Source organism: Neurospora tetrasperma (genome assembly GCF_000213175.1).
Source record: "Neurospora tetrasperma FGSC 2508 unplaced genomic scaffold NEUTE1scaffold_81, whole genome shotgun sequence".
NCBI classification, from domain to species: Eukaryota; Fungi; Ascomycota; class Sordariomycetes; order Sordariales; family Sordariaceae; genus Neurospora; species Neurospora tetrasperma.
Window position 1 is genome coordinate 8,915,270 of NW_009799179.1, and position 21,694 is coordinate 8,936,963.

General features: G+C 52.5%; 7 protein-coding genes across 7 annotated transcripts; 2 read left to right on the forward strand and 5 right to left on the reverse strand.

Annotated features, from left to right (window-relative positions):
- Positions 1-19: 19 nt before the first annotated feature.
- NEUTE1DRAFT_150860 (uncharacterized protein) lies at positions 20-2,056 on the reverse strand (the record flags this gene model as incomplete). The annotated part of the gene is made up of 2 exons (XM_009858879.1): positions 20-1,375; positions 1,459-2,056. The coding sequence occupies 2 exons, from the start codon at positions 1,983-1,985 to the stop codon at positions 274-276; spliced, it is 1,629 nt and encodes a 542-aa protein (XP_009857181.1).
- A 461-nt stretch (positions 2,057-2,517) lies between these two features.
- NEUTE1DRAFT_150861 (uncharacterized protein) lies at positions 2,518-4,159 on the reverse strand (the record flags this gene model as incomplete). Its single annotated transcript, XM_009858880.1, has 2 exons — positions 2,518-4,091; positions 4,150-4,159. The coding sequence occupies 2 exons, from the start codon at positions 4,157-4,159 to the stop codon at positions 2,983-2,985; spliced, it is 1,119 nt and encodes a 372-aa protein (XP_009857182.1).
- Positions 4,160-5,178: 1,019 nt separating this feature from the next.
- On the reverse strand, positions 5,179-6,243 carry NEUTE1DRAFT_74330 (uncharacterized protein; the record flags this gene model as incomplete). The annotated part of the gene is made up of 2 exons (XM_009858881.1): positions 5,179-6,124; positions 6,179-6,243. 2 exons carry the CDS (start codon positions 6,241-6,243, stop codon positions 5,419-5,421), a joined length of 771 nt encoding a protein of 256 aa, XP_009857183.1.
- A 618-nt stretch (positions 6,244-6,861) lies between these two features.
- NEUTE1DRAFT_97163 (40S ribosomal protein S27) lies at positions 6,862-8,196 on the forward strand (the record flags this gene model as incomplete). The annotated part of the gene is made up of 3 exons (XM_009858882.1): positions 6,862-6,971; positions 7,222-7,284; positions 7,363-8,196. The coding sequence occupies 3 exons, from the start codon at positions 6,969-6,971 to the stop codon at positions 7,543-7,545; spliced, it is 249 nt and encodes an 82-aa protein (XP_009857184.1).
- A 985-nt stretch (positions 8,197-9,181) lies between these two features.
- Positions 9,182-10,826, forward strand: NEUTE1DRAFT_119239 (uncharacterized protein; the record flags this gene model as incomplete). Its single annotated transcript, XM_009858883.1, has 1 exon — positions 9,182-10,826. The coding sequence occupies one exon, from the start codon at positions 9,317-9,319 to the stop codon at positions 10,262-10,264; it is 948 nt and encodes a 315-aa protein (XP_009857185.1).
- Positions 10,827-10,835: 9 nt separating this feature from the next.
- On the reverse strand, positions 10,836-12,631 carry NEUTE1DRAFT_74336 (uncharacterized protein; the record flags this gene model as incomplete). Its single annotated transcript, XM_009858884.1, has 2 exons — positions 10,836-12,175; positions 12,301-12,631. 2 exons carry the CDS (start codon positions 12,543-12,545, stop codon positions 10,840-10,842), a joined length of 1,581 nt encoding a protein of 526 aa, XP_009857186.1.
- Positions 12,632-13,240: 609 nt separating this feature from the next.
- Positions 13,241-18,264, reverse strand: NEUTE1DRAFT_74339 (uncharacterized protein; the record flags this gene model as incomplete). Its single annotated transcript, XM_009858885.1, has 3 exons — positions 13,241-14,104; positions 14,176-17,795; positions 17,854-18,264. The coding sequence occupies 3 exons, from the start codon at positions 18,262-18,264 to the stop codon at positions 13,891-13,893; spliced, it is 4,245 nt and encodes a 1,414-aa protein (XP_009857187.1).
- Positions 18,265-21,694: the final 3,430 nt, after the last annotated feature.

A 21,694-nucleotide genomic window follows, 5' to 3' on the forward strand; every position in this document is an offset into this window, starting at 1 on the left:
GTCTCTTGTTACATATTTGAGTTCGCTGCTGACGCGCTGCAATAAATTCACCCTCCTGAAAGTCTAATATGCACCGTCCGAGATCAGCACATTTAATAATCCCAAGCCACAGACAACTTGGTTGCTAGGTAGCCACTGCCTAAACCGAGTTAGTTCGTAAAAGTTCGCCATACGCCTAGCACTGCCGACCCAAACCACAGATACAATAAATCAAGAACCTAACCCTAATGACCGATAACATTGACCGCTCGTTCAGAAATTCAACTAGACACCTTAAAGCATTGTATGAGGTGTTACATCCGAAGAATCTAGAACGTTGGGTGTACAAGCCCAAGAACATCCTCTTCGAAGGAAAGGCACCCATGCCTCGTCTTCGCGCCCGCTGATATTCCTGTGTCGAATGCGCGCTTCCGTTGTACCCTCGGCACTTGTCATTCTTTCAACGGTCGTGCTCCGAATCTCGCGAAACTCGATCCACTCAGTTACCGGACAGAGTGTCTCCCGCTTGCAAACCGTGCAATGCTGGCCACCCATTTTATCCACGACAATGGCACGCTCCAGCGGATCAGCAAGATGTGACGGGCATCCGTCGCTCCTTAGGAAATTGGGTAGTGACTCTGCGTCCTTGGACCGTGCGGCAACTCGCATTGCTGTTGCGAGGAGCGATGATGGGCCTTTGGGTTGAAAAGACCGCTTCGAATCCCCCAACGATTCAAGATGTTGCTTAACTGTTTGCGGTATGACCAACGACCCAAAGTCTTCTGTTTCAAGCTGCTTCGAACTATCCGTGAGACGCTGAGTTTTCTCGGGGAAAATGAACTTGCTGAGAACGTGGCCGGCACTGTTGGAGAATTGGACCGGTGTGCGGGCTCGTAGCGCCGTAGTGAAGAGTGTGAAGTTTTCGCCCCGGTCCCGGTCTACCAAGAATCCATGAATCCCACTCCCTCTTGTGCGATATTCGTACTCGTGTTGCATCAAGTCATCGGCCAAGAAGTATCGCCGGTCTTTTGGTTGGAAAAAAGAATTAGGGTGGATATTCAGAGTGTGAAACCCAATGGCACTCTCCATTAGGTCTATCAGCTCTCCTGGTAAATGGCGTAACCGATTGTTGGCGATGTTGAGGGTTGTCAGGTTCTTCAGCTTTGCAATGGCGGGCGGCAGTTCGGCCAGCTTGTTGTTTCGAAGGCTGAGTACGGTTAAGTGCTGGAGGTCGAGGAGAGCGCTAGGAAACCTCGACAGCTGATTGTTTCCCAAAAATAGTTTAAGGCTCGGATCTCTGGGTACAAATGGAACATCTTTTTCCACGACAGGGATCGGGGTCAGGCCCGCAAGAGGTTCAAGAACGGAGTCGGCGATCGAGGCCAAACCCATCTGGCTACCAAAAGTTAGCTTGTCCTCTTCCACAATGACTGTTCGCGAAAGGGGTAGTGCCGCAGTGCGTTGACCTCGCTGGCTCACCTCAGGTCGACGTCTTCTCGACCATCGTCTACACATGCCAAGACAACATTTTGTGCGCGTTGCTCTTCTGAACTTAATCTCGGTATACGCTTGACGACTGGGAGAGGGAGAGGAAGTCGTGCAGCAAGTGGCGGCAGATCGATATCACCATCGGTATCGGTTGCGGCGTCTTGGCCGACCCAGACGCCGCTGTCGGGTTGTCGCTTCAAGTGACGCTTGTGCCGAGGATTTGATGATGGACCGGGATCTGCATCGTCACCCATGACAGAGTCGGAGGATGCCGGTACTTGGTCGAACCACGAGCCTACGTATCTCCTCTTCCGCCGCCCTTGCAAGTAATTGTCCAAAGCGGGATCATCGTCGCTCGAAAAGTATGCAGGGTCACTAGAGCTGCTCATACCAGGCGAAGGAGGAGGAGGGGCATAGTAGCCACGGGACCGCTTGCGTACCCCTGGGACATTTGTGATAAAGGCGGGCAGTTCGTCTGGAACTGGCAAAGACGACAACGTGGGCTCGTCTACCTCCATGACGGAAACCCTGCCGGTGTGATTATCGTGATGATATCGATAAAACGGATTGGCCGAGGAATGTGAATCGGATTACCCAACAGATACCAGTATGTGGTACAAGCACAAGGTGGGGGAGGGGGCAGCCTGAATCAAGTGCCCGTTACCATACGCAAGCTGATATATGGTGTGAGACAAGGGTGAGGAAGAGCATACAAGATTGGACAAGATGTGGTTGACAACTGCAGTGTCTCAGACAATTGACAGCGGGAAGTAAAAAAGTGTCGGCACCACCAAGAAGAAAACGGACACTGGAAAAGGTTGTTTCAAGCTGTGATTCCGTGCTTTCGGGTCGCTACGCTGATTTGAACAAAGCAGCTGCAGATGTTGATACTTGACGAAAGAAGAAAGGAAGAAAAGAAACGGTGAGTGATTGTTCCATGGCCTCTGAGCTATATGTAATTACCAGTAAAAAACAGGCACAAAGTCCATGCGTGATGCCCGATCGAGGCAAGACTGATTTGGTAACTTTCCTTCCAGAACTGACGCGTTTCTGCGCATTTAACTGCATTCCCCTTGGATACCTTCAACGCGCTTCGAACGATAAACATGGAAACGCGTTTGCAGAGATCCGAGCTTCCTTACAAGTTCTGCCCCACATGTACCCCACATATCGATACATGTAGAGCCCCACTGATGGTGTTAGACAAACGTTAAATACAATACAGAAATGTAGCTCGTGCTTTCGTGATTTCAGGCTCGAGTCCTCAACATGGTGCTGGGTGCCGTCGCCTCCCTCCGCTATCATCATTTTGGTTTCGGTTACCCCGACCGTGCTCCATTTGTGCTCCGCGTGCGTCGGGCTCCTTTCCGGCGCCACGGTGCCTGTTCCCGTCGGCTGTTCCCGCGCACGCACCTCCATTGTTGCAATCCCCTTGACCACTTGTAACTGAAAACCCTGTAAAGGTGATAAAGGGCTACATAACTTGGATGCTTCAGTAGAGACTGTCGGCTGATCTCAGTCGTCCCTCTCAATCTTCGCTATAGGGCTGCTAGGAGATTCTGGCTTTACTCCTACTTGCGGCGATGGCTTTCGTGCAGACGTGTAGATGTAATCGGTCAAGCGAGCAAGCTCTTCATCATCGGAGGAGTCGAACTCGTCCTGATAAGCATACTGTTGTTTGCCAGATGCCTGGTTTTGAGGCTTTGCAAGTACTTCCACCTGCTTTGACGAGCCTTCCTCCGGTCCTGCCATGTCAGATACCTGCGACGACATATCCGAGACCAGATCGACGACAGTTTGAGAAGAAAGAATATCTGCGGCCGTCTCGACGAACCTTGACTTTGTGTCCTTCCCAGGGCCAGGGGCAGAGTCAATGGAATCGGCGGCCGCGGCGTTGCTGACAGTTGGAGCGACAGGTACAGGAGAGAGTGATCTTTCGGGCGTGAATTGACCATCTTCAGTGAGGTCTATGGCCATTTCTGCAGCTCGAGCTGGTCCAGCCTCGTGTTCTAGCCCCCGTGTTCCTGGCCTTGCTATATTCGCTGGGTGCCGTTCAGGCGCTTTCCCTTTGTCCAGCTTCTTCCCATCGTGATCACGGTCGGAGGGGCGTCCCGTGGGTTGTGTTCCGGGTAGCGCTCCCGTGTTCTGAAGTGCTTTGCCGTGTACGTCTTCACGGTAATCGCATGGTCGTTCCGCTGCGTCTTTTCTATCGCACTCCATCCACTGTTCCTTGAAGTTAAAGGGATTCAAGCACTTCTTGACGAGTCGACCCATTGTACACTGCGGGCAGATGGCCTTTTTGGAGGGCGACGGTGGAACTGTAAGCATGGGGTCTGTGTTCCAGATCTTGTAATACGTGCAACCCTTTCTCTCTTTGTCGCTGCAGCTGAGTCGATACTTCCCGGCAATGTTCTGGTTGGGATGGTCCAGGCTGATTTGCTTCCTCACGAGATGGCCGAAGCGGCATTCCGGGCAAAAACCATATTTCCATTTGGGAGTTTTCCCAGATCTCCCGGTGCCTGTGCTGCCAGTATTGCTACTCTGTGATGGCTTTGGCTTTCCTGGAGTTGACGGCACTGACTTGGTCACCCGGCCGCTGATAACCCCGGACTGCGATGGGCCTCCTGCCAGACAATCAGCTTTTGTCATGATTACGCCAAAAGTTACAGGGAGCATACTGACCAGGCGCCATGGTTAGAAATCTCCACACGCGTTAGTTAAAGTTCAGAAAAAGTTCAGAAGGTTGGGCGGTTTGGTATTGAGATTGATCTGAGGAAGTTTCAGGTCTGCGAGGGGTAACGAGCTGAAAGTTTATAACGAACGACCTTTCTGCCTCGTCTTCCTTGTATGCCTTGATGGCGCACCTTGAGCCCAGCCTCAACTACCGACAGGCCAATCCAAAGGTCCGAAGATTGAGGGCATAGCGAATAGCTTGATTACACGCATGAAGGCGCTTAACCGACCCAATATCGCTATTGCAACCCATACCTGATATGTGTCGAAGAACAAAATCTGATTACCGGTTGCTCGGTGAACGGGCATGCTATGCACACAGAGTATGGGAGCGGGGGGAAACAATGGCTCTCTTTCTTGGCGTTACGATAGGGTCCCCTCAACAGTCCCACCATCCACAGTTATTGGTGAGGTAGTTGATACACTAGATGGACTTCCTGGGTTGGGGTAGAGGAAGATAAGCAGTGCCCGTTGAGGCTTACTCCGCTTTCAGACTTCGATTGACGAGATGATTAAAAACTCCATGGCAGAAAGGCACAACAGCGGGGATCCTGCAGATGGATAAGATTCCAAAGGATTTAGACACCTAGGGTATGTGCCTCTCTCAAAGGCTTCCCGAAAAGGCACGGGACAGGGTTAGGGTGGCAGACCTCAACCAAGAGAGAATACAAGATGAGCCGGAAACTGAAAGCGCCCGTCGGTCATCTTCGGACCGTGCGCTTGGTGGACACTTTTCTTAATCAAGGTGTACCATTACACCATTGACACGTTTTGATATCACTATACATATGTCAGCTCAACACCTTTGATGAACCTGCCTATAAATAGAGAGGAGGGCCAATGTGAGAGAAGTCAAAATCAGCTGTCGAGCCTCCTCGGGTTAGTGCCTCGAATTAAGTTTGATGAACTCCTGCTACAGGGTTAAAGTCAGAGTATAAGGTCTGGCAACGACCATCTCGAATTATTTGCAACCTTGGGGACTTTGGCATTGGAGCATCTGCTCCGATTAAAACGTCTAGTGATTATTATGTCCAGTGAATCGTAACTGGTACGCGGCGTCGTGTGGCACCGGCGTACATTCGGAGGCCCCTAATTCTTTTCGTGTGGCTTTTCTCCCGGGTCGGGCACGCTGAGTTCAACCTCGAAATGGTATCGTATCTCCTCGCTCGGACGGCCGTGATGATACAAGGAGATGTGGCGTATTGTGTCGCGCCCGGCTTAGTCCCAGTCATCGTCGTCCTCTTCCTTGTGATCAGAGGTGCTTCTGATGTTCTTGCTAAAGAGCTTCTCCTCCTCCGCATCCTGAACCTCCCTCCTTCTCTTGGCAACCCGCATGTCATTGTCAGGAATCGCCCCAACATCGACGAGTAGCTTATCGATGTCCAACATGTTGGTCTTGACACCATGCATTGTCATGAGCGTCACAACCTGTTTGACAATATCCCCCTTGTTATAGACCAAAATCGTAGGACAGTTGCGCTCAGGGTAGTTTTCGATAGCTTGCGACGCTCTCATTTCGCAGAACTTGATGTCGCCGTACTCCCTTGCTGCCTGGCGCCACAGCTCTGACAGAACTCTCGACTCGACGTTGGTGCCCAAGGAGGAGGTAAGGAGGACAAACACTGGTCCGTTCTGTGACGCATCGGTGACTTCGCGGGAGTATTCGGGCTTGGATAAGGGGTAGACGCTACCGTGTACCGACTTCTTTTGCAGTGCGCTGAGCTCCTTCATCCTCTGCTGGCGGTAAATCTCCAGGAACTCTTCGTCCTCCTCGTCTTCAAGTTCGTCAAGCTCGTCCAGGTCCTTGCCTTCAAGCCTGTTCTCGTGTGCAAGTCGGCGCGCCTCCTCGATAGCTTCCTGGATCATAGGCGTCGGGCTAGGGGGCTTCTCGGGGATAACACCATGCTTGCGAAGGATATCGTTCCTACAGAACTGTAAGCGCGCCTTGACCGCGAGGATGTGCCTCTCTGTCTCTCACCATTCTGTGTCGGCGTTGGGGTCGTCGATAGGAACAGCTATGCGCTGGTCTCCCGGGGCGGCCATCTCGAACGTGCGTGGCGGTCGAGGGGTATTGTCGGCTTGAAGGAGGGGCGAATTTGCGGAGTGTTTGGGAAAATGCCGATGATGCTCACGGGGCCGGAGCTTGTCAAAAAGGAATGGGCCTGGAATCTAAGGGGTAGCCGGCACGCAACTGTGAACTGGTGTCGCGACCTTGGTGGTGTAAAGGTATTTGTAAGAAGAACGGTTGCTTCGGACGGAGATGTCGCTTTGCGATTCGAAATGTGACCCCTTTGGAGCTGTCTGGCCTCGCTGGCATGTCCACTAGAGGTACCTTACGCGGGCGGTCTGCTCCTCTGTTGACATCCCCATCTCATCACTGCCCCGCCTTGTCCGCCAGCCCGCCCCAGTCCAGTGGGCCGCCCCCGGGAATCCATGCAGCGTCACAGCGAGAGCCTTGCTCCCCCCACTGAACGAGCCTTTGAATCGCCCAGCGAAGGTGGCAAGTCTGGGCTCCACTTTGACAGCCAAGGTCTGTGCAGCAGGGCTTCTAATTGGTTACAAAAGCGAGCCCTAACTGTCGCCTGCCAAGCCTAGCCACTTTTGCGTGTGCTCCTCACAGACCGAAAATTTGCCTGAACTTTTGTGTCTTGCTAGGTTCGACCTCCCCTCTTTTTCAACCACCAACGAGCACAAATCTGCCGCCAATCCCACCAGATTTCATCATTCAACCGAAAGCTCGTTGTCTCGACATCGAATAATCAGTCAAGATGGTAAGACCCTGCCATTTTCGATTTTGCAGTTTTGGCGATGGGGACGGATTTCTGGGCCATTTTTCTACGACGGGAAATGTGCATCGACACGGACGGAAAAACGGGTGGAACAGCGGTGGAAATCGAAAACAACGATTACAGCGGACATCTGGGCGAAAAAGGACGCCGAGGAAAGCGCTGGATTTGATGGAAATGGGGTTGTTTCGATGTTTAAACATAGGCTGTGATGCTGACAGTTTGATTTCTCAAGGTTCTCGCCGTTGATCTCCTCAACCCCAGCCCGGCTTCCGAGGCCCGCAAGCACAAGCTCAAGGTATGCCGCATCGATCCCCGACGATATGAATACATCACGGCCTCCTAGCCGCGACATGATACTGACAACGCGTCATAGACCCTTGTGCCTGCCCCCCGCTCCTTCTTCATGGACGTCAAGTGCCCCGGCTGCTTCACCATCACCACTGTCTTCTCCCACGCCCAGACCGTCGTCATCTGCCAGGGCTGCACCACTGTCCTTTGCCAGCCCACCGGTGGTAAGGCTCGCCTCACCGAGGGCTGCTCTTTCCGCCGCAAGTAGACGGATCGAGGGTCGGTTCTTTTCTTCAGCATAACGGCGTGGTAATGGGGACATCTTGGTATCTGCAAGGCTTCTGCCAGTCGGGCGCATAGAAATATCATACTCGATCGTCAATCAATCTCGTTGCGGACAGAAGATGGATTCGCCAGAAGATGTACCTCGCGCGCACAACAAAATTGGGAGGGCGTTTAGGGGTCCGGATATCTTGCATCATCCTCGTCTTTCTCGATCTTTGCGCGCGTTTTCTGCTGGTGTCTTGACGTGCAGGCCGGTTAGCCTGCTTGGGTGGATAGTCGGAAAAGGCACATGTTTTATGATTGCCCCGACTTACGTGCCATGGGCGGATGGCATTTGACAAGCCGCGATGCGGATTGCTTTGGTTGTTTCCATACCTAGCGCAGTGGACAGGCTATGGGGAGGACACTGCTCCGGTACGAATCTACGAGAATCCACGACACGTGTCCTACCATTTCCTGTTGTGATGTATTGTGATATCTCTGTTTTAAGCCGGTGTATGTCCCGCTTATGCCTCCCATGTTGTCTTTGACGAAATAATGTGTAGATGTATAGGGTCAAATAGCGGTCTGGAAAGTAGGTTGGGGAGGTGTTTATAGTGATGTCTCTACTAGAGTTGTGAATTACGACAACAATCGCAGCTCTGCTATAAATCAGTCGAAATCGACGGTAAGTCTTGTTCAGTCCGATGAGCCAGCCCGTCACAAGTGTCCATTATGCTGCTGGTTCCCGTACCGCAATGCTATCTGGCATTGTAAGCTTCATTCATTGCTTCGCCGACATGGTTTAAAGCACAACTGTTAACGGCTCAAGCCACACTAAGAGTCGAGGCGCAAATGGCCACCTGCAGCCCGTCTTGCAGTTTATCGATGAAAGAGAGCTATCAACCACCAGACGCACGTATGACCACTTGAATGAAGGATCATGGTAAAAGATACAACCTGTCCAATCAACGCCTTTGTGACAAGATCAAGTTTAAGTGTAACCAGCCGAGAGAATGCCAACCCAGGCGAGAACATCATCCAACAGTGACGTTCGGAGACAGTTGTCCGGCCCTGCTCGCTGTGCCTGTTTGGGAATGGCATGTGGGTTTAGGGAAGGCCTGCTTCTTATCATCGACTTCGGCCGCCACTAGCACCCCACAATAGTACAAACTATGGCAATGGCCTTTGATCAGAGCTTTCGAACATAAATAACAAACGAAACTGGGCTTCCTTACATCCTCACCATCGTCATATCCCCTTGCCGTTGGCGTTGAAGCCCTGCGGTGCCAGGCTCCCGGTTCTGGCCAATAAGGGCGGAGCTGGTCTCGTCTACGGCGGTCGGCAAAGGCAACTTGGTCGTGAAGTGCTCGTCAAGGTCCTCAACGTCAAATGCAAGAGGCCTGGCCAGACCCACATGAACACACCGTGACCCTCCTCATGCGACTGGATCGCTTCCGGCAACCCGACTCGTGAGTGCAGTGGTGAACCCCAAGCCCCAACGACCCAACGGTTGGCTGACTGGCTTGAGTGCTTGCATCTTCAGGGCTCCCCCATATCCTTGTCACACCCCCTTCGAATCACTTCCCACGTCATCTTCCTGCTCTTCCCACCAAAAGGAAACTCTCCCGACACCACCAAACAAACGCTCTTCAATCCCATACAAAGCCTTCAGTCTGATTACGAATTCACATCCGAATTACCTTTCGAGATCCAAACCCTAATCATTCTCCGAACAGCGTCAGATCCAGCACTCGACAAACCAACCAATTCCAATGTCCAACTCCCGAACCAAACGCCAGTTCGCCGGCGCAGCGAGCGACCCGGCCCAACGGTCAATTACCTCATTCTTCAAAACCACACAGACCAGCGATGACTCGCAATTCGACTCTACCAGCGGTGCATCGCCTGCGACGGCCGCTGCTCCGCTGAATGGTCCAGTCCTCTCGCCCACTATCCGATCAAGTCTCCTGAACGTTGGCATGCGCGTGCGCAAGTCCGTCCCGGAGGGCTACAAGACCGGCAAGATTGCCTCAGGGTTTCCCTCCTGGATGGATGACAGTCACAACACCAACAGAAATCATATTGTGGGCTCCGGCGCAAGTGCATTGGCAGGAAACAACGGTCACAACCGTCCAGTATCGGCCGCGCCTCCTGCACCCCCCGCCGCCTCCGCCGCCGCCGCCAGTGCCAACCGGGAACTCACCCCCTTTTGCGGGATCCACAAAATCGGCGGGTACGCCGTCCAAGACCACGACAGCGCTGCTTTGAGCAGTCAAAATTCCAACGCAAGCAGCACCATCAGCAATCCTTCTTCAATCCGCTTTGCGATGACGCAGGTCCAGGATGCCACCAATCGCAAGCGCATCCATGAAGACGGAAGCAGCGAAGAAGGCGGTGCAGGACTCTTCGGCGAGGACATGGATTGGCGTCGTCGCGAGGAGTTTTACGATGACCAAGATGAGGAGAGAGCCCCGCGCAGCTTGGAGCCTATGGCTTGGTGTGGAGGGGGGAACAAGACGAATACTATTGCCAATGACCGCAGGGTAATGGCAGTGCCCAAGAGACGGGGCAGCCAGTTTACTCAAACTACGATCAACTTTGAGGGTTATATCCCTCAGTCTTCTGGTGTCGCCCCGGTAGATGATTTCGAGGAGGCGCCTTTCTTGGATTATGGGTTGAGTCATTATGGGGGAAGAAGAGGGCATATGGATATGGATTAAGTAAAGCCAGGATCCGGCGGTTCCTTGCTTGTGTTTGTTTGATTTCGTGGTGGTGGCATTCTTCTTTTTGCACGCTTATCCTCCTTTATCTCGACCTGGCTTTTACGCCTCGGTGCATTGTTCGCGGTGCGGCGTTTATGGAGTTTGTTATGAGGGGCTGATGCTGGCAAGCATTCGTTTATATGGGAGCAGGAGTATACGCCCCAGTGGCCTTCTCTTTTTTCTGTCAGCCTTTCGGCCGCGTACGGTTCAGTTCATCGATCATTGCCAACAGGAAGACGTCCTCTGTATCATCTATTTTGTATCTATATCGAACCCTCGACAGGACGTGAAGCGCTAGACGAGTCTTGCATACCTATAATCTAGACTAGAGTTCAATTAAGGCCAATCAAAGAATGTTCCATCCACTCCTATAACGTGTGGTCCAAGACAACCATATATGAGTTCCTGGTAAATAGACGGCCAACGTGAAATGCATTTCGTCTCTCATGGATCTTGATTCATCTCCAGAGCCGTCCACATACTCAAGCCGTCCGACTCTGCAAAGGACCGGCGATAAACCCGCGCTCGTTCTCCTACCTCTGTAGAGCGGGGAAAGGATCCCGGAACTCGAGTAGATCTCTCTGGCCATAAAACTCACCGGCGACAGTCAGAATCATGTTCAGTGTCGCTCTCATGTTCAGTCGTTGTCTCGTCAACTCATCTTCCCGTTGTTGAGCTTCAGCGTCAGCAGCAGCAGTATCCTCATCAAGCTGAGCAAGCAATCGTGCCTTCGCAGCCGCGATATTAGCCTCAGCATCGTCTTTTGACGATGCAGCAGGAAGGTTGGGGCCTCCCTCCTCATCATCGAGCACTTCTCCATCATCGATCTCCATGTCGATCTCTCCCCCCTCTGCCTCTTCTTGCTCCTGGCGTTGCTCGACCTTAGCCGAGTTGCCCTCGTTCCCAGCAACAGCGTTTGCAGCTTTCGAAGAGTCCTCCTCGGTGGTCGATTCAACCACGTCCTTCTCGACTGTTTGGCCCTCCTTCTCCACTCTCCCACCACCCTCATTACTCGTATCCGGCTCCAACTCGACCAAAACCTCCTCCTCCTCCTCCTCCTCTTCGCCATCATCATCTCCAATCAGCAGCTCCTGCCCCTCCAAATCACCCTCCACCTCTTCCTTCAACGCGGCCATCTGCGCAATGCTCACCATCATTAACACTGCCCTCTTCCCCAGTTCTCTCACCCATCCGATGTCCAGATGATCCATCTCCCCTCTATCCGGCAGTCTTGCCAACAACGCCCATATCCACCGACTCGTGCGCTCTCGCAGCTCGCAACCCCGACGAATGAATTTCCCGCCCAGGATCACACGCAGAAGCTTGAGCGCGCCGAACCGGTCCATGGCGGCCACCTGCGCGGGAACCGGGTCCGTGTAGCGGATCCGGTTCGTCCAGACTCGGAAGGTCCGCGACTTGGGACCAAAGGAGCCGACTTGGTAGCCGTGGTCTTTGTCGAGCGCGGCAAGGAGGGAGGAAGGGGGGGTTTGGTGGAGCATGGAGCGGAGCGCGGAGAATTGGGATATGAGGGAGGCGAAGTAGGCTTCGCGGGCGAGGTGGCGGTTGGTGGTCAAGAGGGCGTGGGCGCGGGAGGTGTTGCTTGACGAGTCGCTGGAGGAGTCTTCATCATAGTTGGCGCCGCCGTAGCCGTAGTTATCGTAGTTATCGTCGTCTTCGGGGACGGGCTCGACGAGATTGTCAGGGGTGGCTGTGTAGGCGCCGTCTTGGTAGTAGCCACGGGAATCGCCGAGGCCGTCGCGGTAGATGCTTCTGTCCACGTTGCTTGATGAATTATCCAAGAGGTACGGCGGGAGCTGCGGCCCAGCTTTGGGAGCTACGAGGAGGTGAGGTATGCCGTGGGCCTCTTGTCTGTGTCACTTACCATTGTCAGTCATCATGGTCTGCAGCAATTGGGAGAAATTGAGATTGTTTAGCCTAACGGATGTTTCTGCAGAGGGAGGGGAGGTATGAGTATCCAGGGAGGGGAAGCTTACCGAACAGAACGGAGATAGGCGAGGGCATCGACTTGGTCCTCGAATTCCAGGTCTTCGTCGCTGAGCGTAGCAGGTTCGTCGAGGCCAGGGAAGGCGGCGCGTTGGCCGTATGTAGAGTCGGTCTTTGGCTCCGTTGATTTGGATTTGGCAGAGGAATGCTCTTTCCGCCGCTTGGCTACGGGTTGCGGTGCTGGCTCATCGTTATCAGAGTATGTGAGGGCATCGTGGTGTCGCTTGGGGCCCATGACTTGTTGTCGAGATGGCTGCTCTGCGCGCCAGTTTCAGCTATGACTTGGTTAAGGTGAGACAGTGTCGCCGAGTATGATTCGTGCTGCACTGATCAAGTAGTTCGGATGTGGTTATCGTGCCAATTGAAGGCTGGGATGGAATTTGCTGGAGGTTGCAAGTGGAAGTCGGGGTACTTTGTTGTTACGACGCGTCTGGCATAACGAACAGTGACGAGACGAGCGCTGCTGAACTCGCCAGGGGATCCACTTTGTATTGTCCATGTATGATGATTGGTTGCACTGGCTTAGTTAGCATCTGAGAGCGAACTCGGTGATGGAGGTGCTTCTCACCAAAAAAAAAAAAAAAAAAAAGATAAAAAAAAATAAAATTTTGATTTTTTTTTAATAAATAGATAAATGAAAAGATAAAGATGTTCTCTAGGGATGTAACATACATAGAGGGTGAAAATGATACACTTGGACGCGAATCGGAAGGCAAACAATAAATACAACTGGTTAAGCGGTGGTTGTATACGAAGATTATTAGGAGGTATGCTTGTTCTATTCCCCAGATCTTTTGTATCTACAGTCTTACAAAAGGACGTTATCGCTGATTATAGTACCAGGCAGTACTTGATTTCGAACAGTTCTAGTTCTACATACCAGGAAGGGAAGTCACAATACCTGCCAACGTAGAAAGAACCGTGACCATTCGCTTCGTGGATTATAATAAGACCGCTAATTAAAGACTACTGCAAATCCTTATTCACCCTCCTTCCCTCCACGCACTCTCTACCGGTGCGCAGGATCAAATGTAGCGGATCAGACAGAAGATCCAATCCTTCCGGTCGCCTTTTGGTCCCTGGCTCCCATTACGAGCTTTGATTCGCCTCTACTTGACCTCCGTGAAAACATTCGTTCGTTCGTTCTTCATATACGCATTATCCTCTTGAACGTGCGACATACATAAACATAACCATAAACACAACAGAACCAGATCTCCATGCAGTGAAGAGAAAGCAACAACCAGAGGAAGACGCATCACTATGTGAACAGGGCAAGCTTGAAAAGGAAATTCCTCTGATGGATGATGGTTGGGAAGCGCGAAATGAACCAAGACGTGACGGACCCGAGAAGCGTATCATAAGAGATGATAAATGCAAACAATCACAAATCATGAGAAAATCAACGGGTAGATGTAGCTTGCCAGAGGCCATAGGCGGTTCTACAGACCCGAGGATGCCACCCCTCTTGTGCCTCTCGTAATTTGGAGGATGCCATCCCTCTCGTGCCTCTCGTAACTTGGAGGATGCCATCCCTCTTGTGCCTTTCGTGACTTGGAGGTTGCCATCCCTCTCGTAATCTAGAAGGGGCCGACCTTCTCGTTCCCACAAGCGAACAGGTTGACGTGATAGTCCCCGCGAGCAGCGCAACCCAAAACCATCCGATGAGGATGGAATGCAGTAGCAGAGATAGGCGTGCCCTTGTGGCCTTGGAGAAAGCTGGAGTAGGGCTCGATCCGGGTCAGCTCATGGCCATCAAAGTCAAAGACCTTGACGAGATGCGCCGAAGTTCCACTATATAGCGTCATGCGAGTTAGTTATTGTAATCAGTTCCGCGTATGATGATCAAGGGTGGGGAAACCTACACAGCAAAGACAGGCAAGTGTTCATGGGTGCTTGCCGTCCTGAGTACGTCCTTGGTGGTCTGGAACGATTTGAGCGGCTGGTCCATACGGATATCCCACAACCGGATCTTGCCGTTGCGGCTGGCCGACAACAGTTCTCTCTGTCCACCGCGTTGCATGTGCACCGATCGTACCCACTGCCTTTTCTCGTCCTTCCATTTCCGAACCATGCTCTCCTGCGGCTTCATGCGAGTATCAAAGACTCTGATCGCCCCGTCGCCAAATCCGGCGACAAAGATGTTGCCTGTCATCTGATCTGACGTGAGCGAAGTAACGCAGGAGCCGGATCGTGCTGGAATTTCATGGGTACACATTTCATGACCGGCATTCCAGATGCGAATGACCCTCTCATCCCCGGCCACGAGCACCTGACCCTTGACCTGTTGCCAGTCGAACACCATGCCCGAGTTGACGTTGGACGGAACCATGTGCGTCAGAGCGCGCCAAGCTGATGCCAGCTCGATGTTCTCATTGCTGTCGTAATTCCGGTAAACGCGGATTACACCGTCTGATGACCCCGTCATCAACAGCGCTTGATCGTCTTCGTTGATGAACTTCATGTCTGAGATCTTGGAGCCTTCTGGGTTGCCGTTGGAGAAACGACTCTTCCGGGCACCCTGTTTCCAATCCCACACGTTCACTGTATTCCCGTCATCTGCGACGGCCACGTAATTCTCAAACTGATGGAAGCTGAGTTTGGCCGGTTGTGAACCATTGTTAATGACGCCGATTTGGTCATTCCACTTGTGGGTTCGCGCATGCGTCTTCTGGGGCTGAGTCTCTCTCAAAACGGCCTCGTTGCGTGAACGCCGCCAGAGGCGTTCGTTGTACTCGTGGCTGCCAGGCTCTTCGGCCTCCGATGCTTTCATCTGCGGCTCGCGGAAATACTCTATGGACCAGTCCAAGAACGTGCTTACCAATGGTAGGCTAGGCAGGTCTTTCATGCTGCGCTCTTTATAACCAGCACATGACGGTTCATTGGCAACGTGGTAGTTTGCTGGTGAAGTAGCCTGATCATTTTGCTCAGGCGGCGCAGAATCCAGGCCCGGACCTTTTCGGCTGCTTCGAGATCCACTTCTTTGTAGCCCAGGGGACAGTGGCGGAATCGAGGTTGAAGAAGGGTCCAGGGTCCCCATGAGGGGGCCAAACAGGTAACTTGCAGTCCTCTTGAGAAGGCCTGGCGAAGGCAATGGCTGTGCGACTGCAGCGTGAGTGCCGGCAGCGGCGCTTCTCTGGCTCATATCACCCCTCGACACTTTTCTAGAGCGCCGGAGGATCTCGTCCATGAGATTTTGCGTTTGCGTTGTAAGTGGTGATTGGAGAAGTGCATTGTGAACATAATCCACGATGATGGTGGCATCTCTTTGGGTTTCGGGATGTGGATCCACGCTCAAGATGTTGATGTGTTTCCAGCAGGCAGCGAAAATCGAATCATGCGCTACACCAAATGCTGATGGTTTGATACTGCCATCTCTCTCCCGGTTTTCTCGGCGAGTATAGTGTAACCCCATTCTGTGATCTTGGCCATCCTCTGGCGGAGGCGAAGCAAGATAATCCTTCTCCTCGGATAGTTGCTCGAAGGCGGCAACCAGGAACTTGCTCTCATAACGCAGAACGAAATGAGAGAAGAAGACTAGAAGCTCCTTTCGGACAATCGGGCTGCCGTCTGTAGCCAGTTCAAGCATGGTCCAGGCAACGCTTTCCTCGATCCTCGCAACTTCGTCCGTGAGATCCGGGATTCCTAGGAACGTGGTCATAGCATGCGCCATAGCTGCCCGTACTTCAGGGTTGGGGTCCCTACTAAGGTGGGAGAGCTTCGAAGTGGCGTTCTCCCGAATGCCCCTCCATTTACCTTCAGGAAGGTCCTTCCAGAGCTGGCTGATGCAGAGGCATGACCATTGCTTCAGGAGGGGGCCTTCTGGGCGTGCAATATGGTACAGGCAATAGGTCATGATGTCGGTTGAGTTACACACAAGCTGTCCAGGTTTATAGTCTTTGCACAGCATAGCCAAGATGAAAGCACACATCGCCTTGTGCTCATCCAAGAACCCGACGCTAACCATGGAGAGGGTATCTTGCGGCTTCATTATGGCCGCGAAGTAGTTGTACCCACTATCCTTGATAAGGTCTTGCTGGCATGAGATATCGACCGCAAGAACGCGAGTCCAGATGAACACCATGACTGGCTTTAGGTCTTGTGCCGCCGACTGGAGGAGCTTCAAGACGTACGGGAAGATGCCAATGCTGAGCGCCAGTTGCACTGCCCAAGGGCCAAGGTCCAAGAACCTTGCCAGTAGGACCAGAGCTCGTACTCGATGCTGCTGACTTAGCAACACCTGCAGAACCACTGGAAGCTGGTCAGGTGGCTTCTGGGACAAAGCATCCCCTCGGGTCAAGTAGATCTCGAATGCTGTGAGCTGCTCCGCGAAGAATGACGAGTTGATGTACTCATACTCTATCCCCTCACTCTCCTTTCTCTCGAGGGCCGGCAACTGGGCAAGAGCCAGATCGACGGCCAAGTCCCAGCTCTCCCAAAGGGGATGCTGACGTGTATCTGGCAGCTCGGGATACGACTGGGGATGGCAGTTGTACACAGGCATGATACGCTGTGCGAGGAGAAAGTTTCGGAAAAGAGCGGCAACCATCAAATCTTGCCTAAAGAATTTGCGGAAGAGATGGCGTGGTAGCGTGGTCCATGCAATGGTATCTGTGATGGCAGTGAAAATCCAGTTGAGCTCTCCGAGAGGCGTCCGGCGCTCCTGAAGCCGCCCTGGCAGCTTCTTGGCTCGCTCAGGAGATATTTTGGTTTTTAGCGGATTTTGCAGACAGAAGAACCAGAGTGCCATCTCTATAGGGGTAGTCAAGCAACAAGTGAAGAGATCAGCAGGCAGGTCGGGGTTGGTTGGCAGATTCTCCTTGACATTGCAGGCTGCCAGATGGATGTAGGGACGGAAGTTGATCTTTTCGTGATTTGGGTCCCGTTGTGCCGCCTCCTCTTCTTCTTGCTCGTGCTTCTCGACAAAACGGTGGTAATTGGTGAGGATATTGCCTGCCTCGGAGCAATCCCACACATATATTGTGGGCGCTTGCAACCATTGCTGAAGGTCATAGAGAGAGACGGGGATATACTGCGTGTAGTTCTTGTTGAAAACCCAGATTTCTCCCGAGGCTGTTGGCTTGGGCACTCCATGCCCATTGTAATGGAAGAGCACACGCTCGTCCTTGGCACTTCTTCGGAGGGAGACACTGAACCGCTTGGTCTCTTCGATGGACGGGTCTAGATACTGCTTGTAGCGCGTCCGAATAGCAAGGGTCTCATATTGAGATTGCAAAGCTTTGCCGATATTCTCCAGTGCCTTGGAAACAGGAGGCACCGTCGGATCTTGCCAAGCCTCAAGCCGGGCACCCGGGGTGGTGCGAAGTTGATCTGGCGGTTCCACTCCTATGTTCAAGCATACAGCTATCGCAGCAGAAACTGTTTTTAGGCGATCGCGCATACGCCAGTCTTGGATCTCGAAAGCGGGTGTCTTTGGCTTCCCTGTTGTCTCATGTCGCTTATCGGTAAAGTACATGTACCAGCTCTGCTCAGCGCACGGTTAGTGACACCCCAGCCAAAGGCAGAGACACAAATCAACGTACATTTGCAAGCTGAGAAATGACTTCTTCGGACTGATAATGGTCCTCGAACCCATGCCTGGCACCCCAATCATGGTACTCTTCGTCAACTTGTTCGATGGGGCTTTCCCTCTCCAACCGCAGTCCGTATTCGCTCTTGGACCGCGTTAATGGCGCCTTGGCCGGCCGGGCGACAGGCATATGGTCGTCATCATCAGATTGCCCGCCATGCAACGTGGTTCCAGGAGATGTCTGGTTATTGTCGTCGGGGGCGCTTGAGGGGCGTCGAAACATGGGCGCTGGTGAGGAATCGGACATGCGTCTCTGTGTGTTGGATCGAAGTGGCAGCTGGTTATGGGCAGCAGGATGAGAGGTCCCGTTTGTCACGACGCGCTGGTTGCCGTCTTCTGGCCTCTGAGGATGGACTTGTGACATTGTGACTGAACTTTGACGAGCTGGGTTGTTCATTGTGTGGCGGGATGGTGATGTAGCAGTTGATGACGGAAAGCCGGGCCTCGCGTAACGGCCAGAAGCGGGAGTGGGAGCAGAGGGCTGTCTCTGGCCAAATTCTGCGGAGCCGGGGTGGGAGGCGTGAAGAGAAACAGCAGTCATGGTACGCGACTAGATGAGAGCGAAGGTCATGGTCCTCGGAGGGTAGAGTCGGGTTTCCAAGGCCGCGACGAGGCCGGGCAGGCGATGAGTCGAGAACAGAGCAGCGGTGTAACAAGTCTGTAAGTCTGTAAAAGAGCGAGCGTACGGTGATATGGAGGTGATGTCGGCGGCCCAGGTAGATGCGCTATATCAGGCGGCACAGCCAGAGCTGTATTTCCTGCAGAGGAGGGGACCGATCTGAAGGCTAGGGAAACGCAGAGGTTCGGATGCGCGTGGGGTAGGCGTGTGGTTGACTGTCGGCTGTAAACGAAGATGCGTATCTGACCAAGGTAGCCTGGTGGTAGTAGTAGTCGCCCGGTGGCAGTAGTGGTGCCGTCGTGACTTTCGTTGGATGATGCCGGTCTTTACGCTGTAGGTTTGAGAGATGGGATTGGGTCAGTCAGTCTAGCTAGACTTTTATCAGAGGCAGCTGCGTGCGGTAGATTCCCACTGCAGTGGGTGAAATGCGCTTCCGCTTGTGTACCTAACCAGAGCCTACCAATTGTCACTGCCAGCAAACTGCCTGTGTCTCCTCTAGTGTACCGAGAATTTTGCAATAGCAGTTGGTGAGACTTGGGCAATACGAAACAACACGCAACTCCTCCTACTGCTTTGAACTGGCAATGCCGGCCGTGATGATGTCGGCAGAGGGAACCGCTTCCTTGTGTGTTGTCGTGGTGGGTGCGGGTGGTGGTGGTGGGTTGATGCGGGCCGTGGAGCACAGACGTGTGGATTGGATGTGGATGCGCTGCCCATCAGCCATACGCTACACTGGGGTTTCTCAGCTGGGTGCCAAGGCTTCCTTTCCAGAGGGGAGGACTGCGGGGAGTGCCCGTTTCTCGGATACTACCTCTACTGTGTAGTCGTACCCTAGGTAGGTACCTTATCCAAGGTAGAGTGAAGACGGGCAGTGAAGGGTGACCTGTACGGTACGTCGGTAGGTACTACAGGTAGTGTACTAGCCCAGTAGGCAGGCTGAAGGCCTTCTTGGCATCTCCTACAAACATGGAAGCCCAGCGGAGCCATTGTGCCGCCCGAACCATCACGGTGTCACCACAGAAGGAAGCACTGAACGCACATGATGGTGATGCAGTGCACATGGTGGTCCATGCTTTCAGCCTCACCCCCTCGTTGGTACAGTACGCTAAGCTGCATTGCACCGCAACGTTGCCATTCTCCGTGGGACTTTTCATTCATTATCGATATTGCCCGAGTTAAGAAGCAGTTCGTTGACTTGACTCGAGGCCTGCTTCGAGGATCTCACAAATCCATGCGCCGCCTCGGTCTGGATCCGATTCCCGTCGCTAGCCAATCACCTCTTCATATACTGACTGCGCAGGACGGATTATCATCCCGCAGTTTGTCAACGAAGCTTTGCGAACATGGAAATCTCCTCTCGGTTGGCACGTTCTCAACGATCGAGCCGTATGCATTAGTTGTCCTATGAGTCCTCTCAACACAAAATCGGCGAAGCTCACTCGACCGCAAGCCACGCTGCCATGGTATTTGCTAGATATCGGTAGTCGTGCATCATGTCGCCGGCAGACGCCGTTGTTCCTGCTCACCTGCTTGTGTCTTGATGTTGACCACTTCGTTCCGTATCCTAGGATGGTTTAACAAGATGGGATGGGCCGCAGTGGCATTCACACCTGAATATTCAACATAATCTACCTTGGATTTATTGGCTGTGGGAATATGGTTCAAGTTGCATTGATCGTGCTTTTGCATGAACTCCAATTTCAAAAAAATATCGGGTGGAGCCCCGGCCATTGGGGATCGCTGAGCAAGGGGTCTGTGCGCTTCGGCCCTTTGCCGCGGAGCGGGAGCTTCACGTGAAAACGTCCGGAACGGGAGCCGGCCACCCCGAGGACACCTGCTCCAAACAAGTCCAAGCGAGTTTCTGCATTCTGTCACGACATCCAACCAACCCATTCACATCGATACGGACACGGGAAGCCACCTTCTTGGAGATACATATCTCTCTGCATCCGTACGTACCGGGTCCGGTGGCATGTCGATTTGTTCTCCGCATCGGCATCAACTCTTCCGGCCCCTAAGCTTGATGGAAGATGCTTGCAGGAAGCGAGTGCGGGATGGTCTGTGCGTGGAAATAAGAAACATGAAACAACCAACGTTGGGTCCACGCTATCCTGTTGGACCCGAGATATGACCCCAGAGGAATGACACGCTTGAGGCTCAATACATATCCATTGCGGAGAACTTGAATCTCTCCTTGTGCTTTTGGTGTTGGTTACAACCTACTATCCATCTTCATCGTGTTTGTATTTTCAGAACAAAAAAGTACCGTAGAAACGGTAAAACTGACAAGTACAAGGTGCAGGAAACGAAGGGTTAAAGGTCTGTCAGCTGCGTTTGGCGGCCCTCAATGAGTATGTGCGTGGCGGTCGAACACCTTCTACCCTGCATTGTATATCGACATCTTGTCGAGTTTTTATTGTACTTCCTTGTACTTAAGGACCAGAGAGAGAAGATAGCAGTAAAGTTTGGCCGTATAGTTGTCGCAATTCGATCTCATATCAACTTGTTAGGTATGCGATATAGCTTTGCATTATTTCGACGGCCTAACACCATCTACACTACCAAGTTGGACGCGTAAAATTACCACTTGTGTTGAATCATGATGTGCCCGATAAAAGATCAGACCGTTAACTTTTGACACAGTTGGGTCACAGGATGGCGTGGTATTATCCCAAACACTTTGAAAGTCACAACACTATCGGACTTGGAAACAGTGTCGTACCATTGCAGGGCGGAATTGTGGTCTTTTATTGGAGACCGTCTCGCTCCAAACAAAATAAGACCCGGCTGAAGGGTGGTGAGAAATTGCGGTATGTGCTTCGACTGGACTGGACTGAACTGGACTGGAACGTGATTTGGAGGTCGCAACGTAAGTAACCCCGCGCATCTTTTTCCCACGGAAGAGTAAAACTGAAGTATGCGGACAAAGTGCGGGACGGAATGAAAGCACTACTGCTGCCTTCATCTGACTATGCATGTCTTGGGGCAGGTATCAGTATAAAAGTTAGTACTTATACTTTTGCAATGTCAAGCTGTTTACTCGCCGAAGAATGTTGGACATGAATATGAGAGTCGCAGGTGAATACATGACCAGGTAATTACACGTTTAGGTTGCTACCTTGGCAGAAGACCGAAATTGTCTAAGGATTGTAAAGTGGAAGTGAAGTGCTTGCAT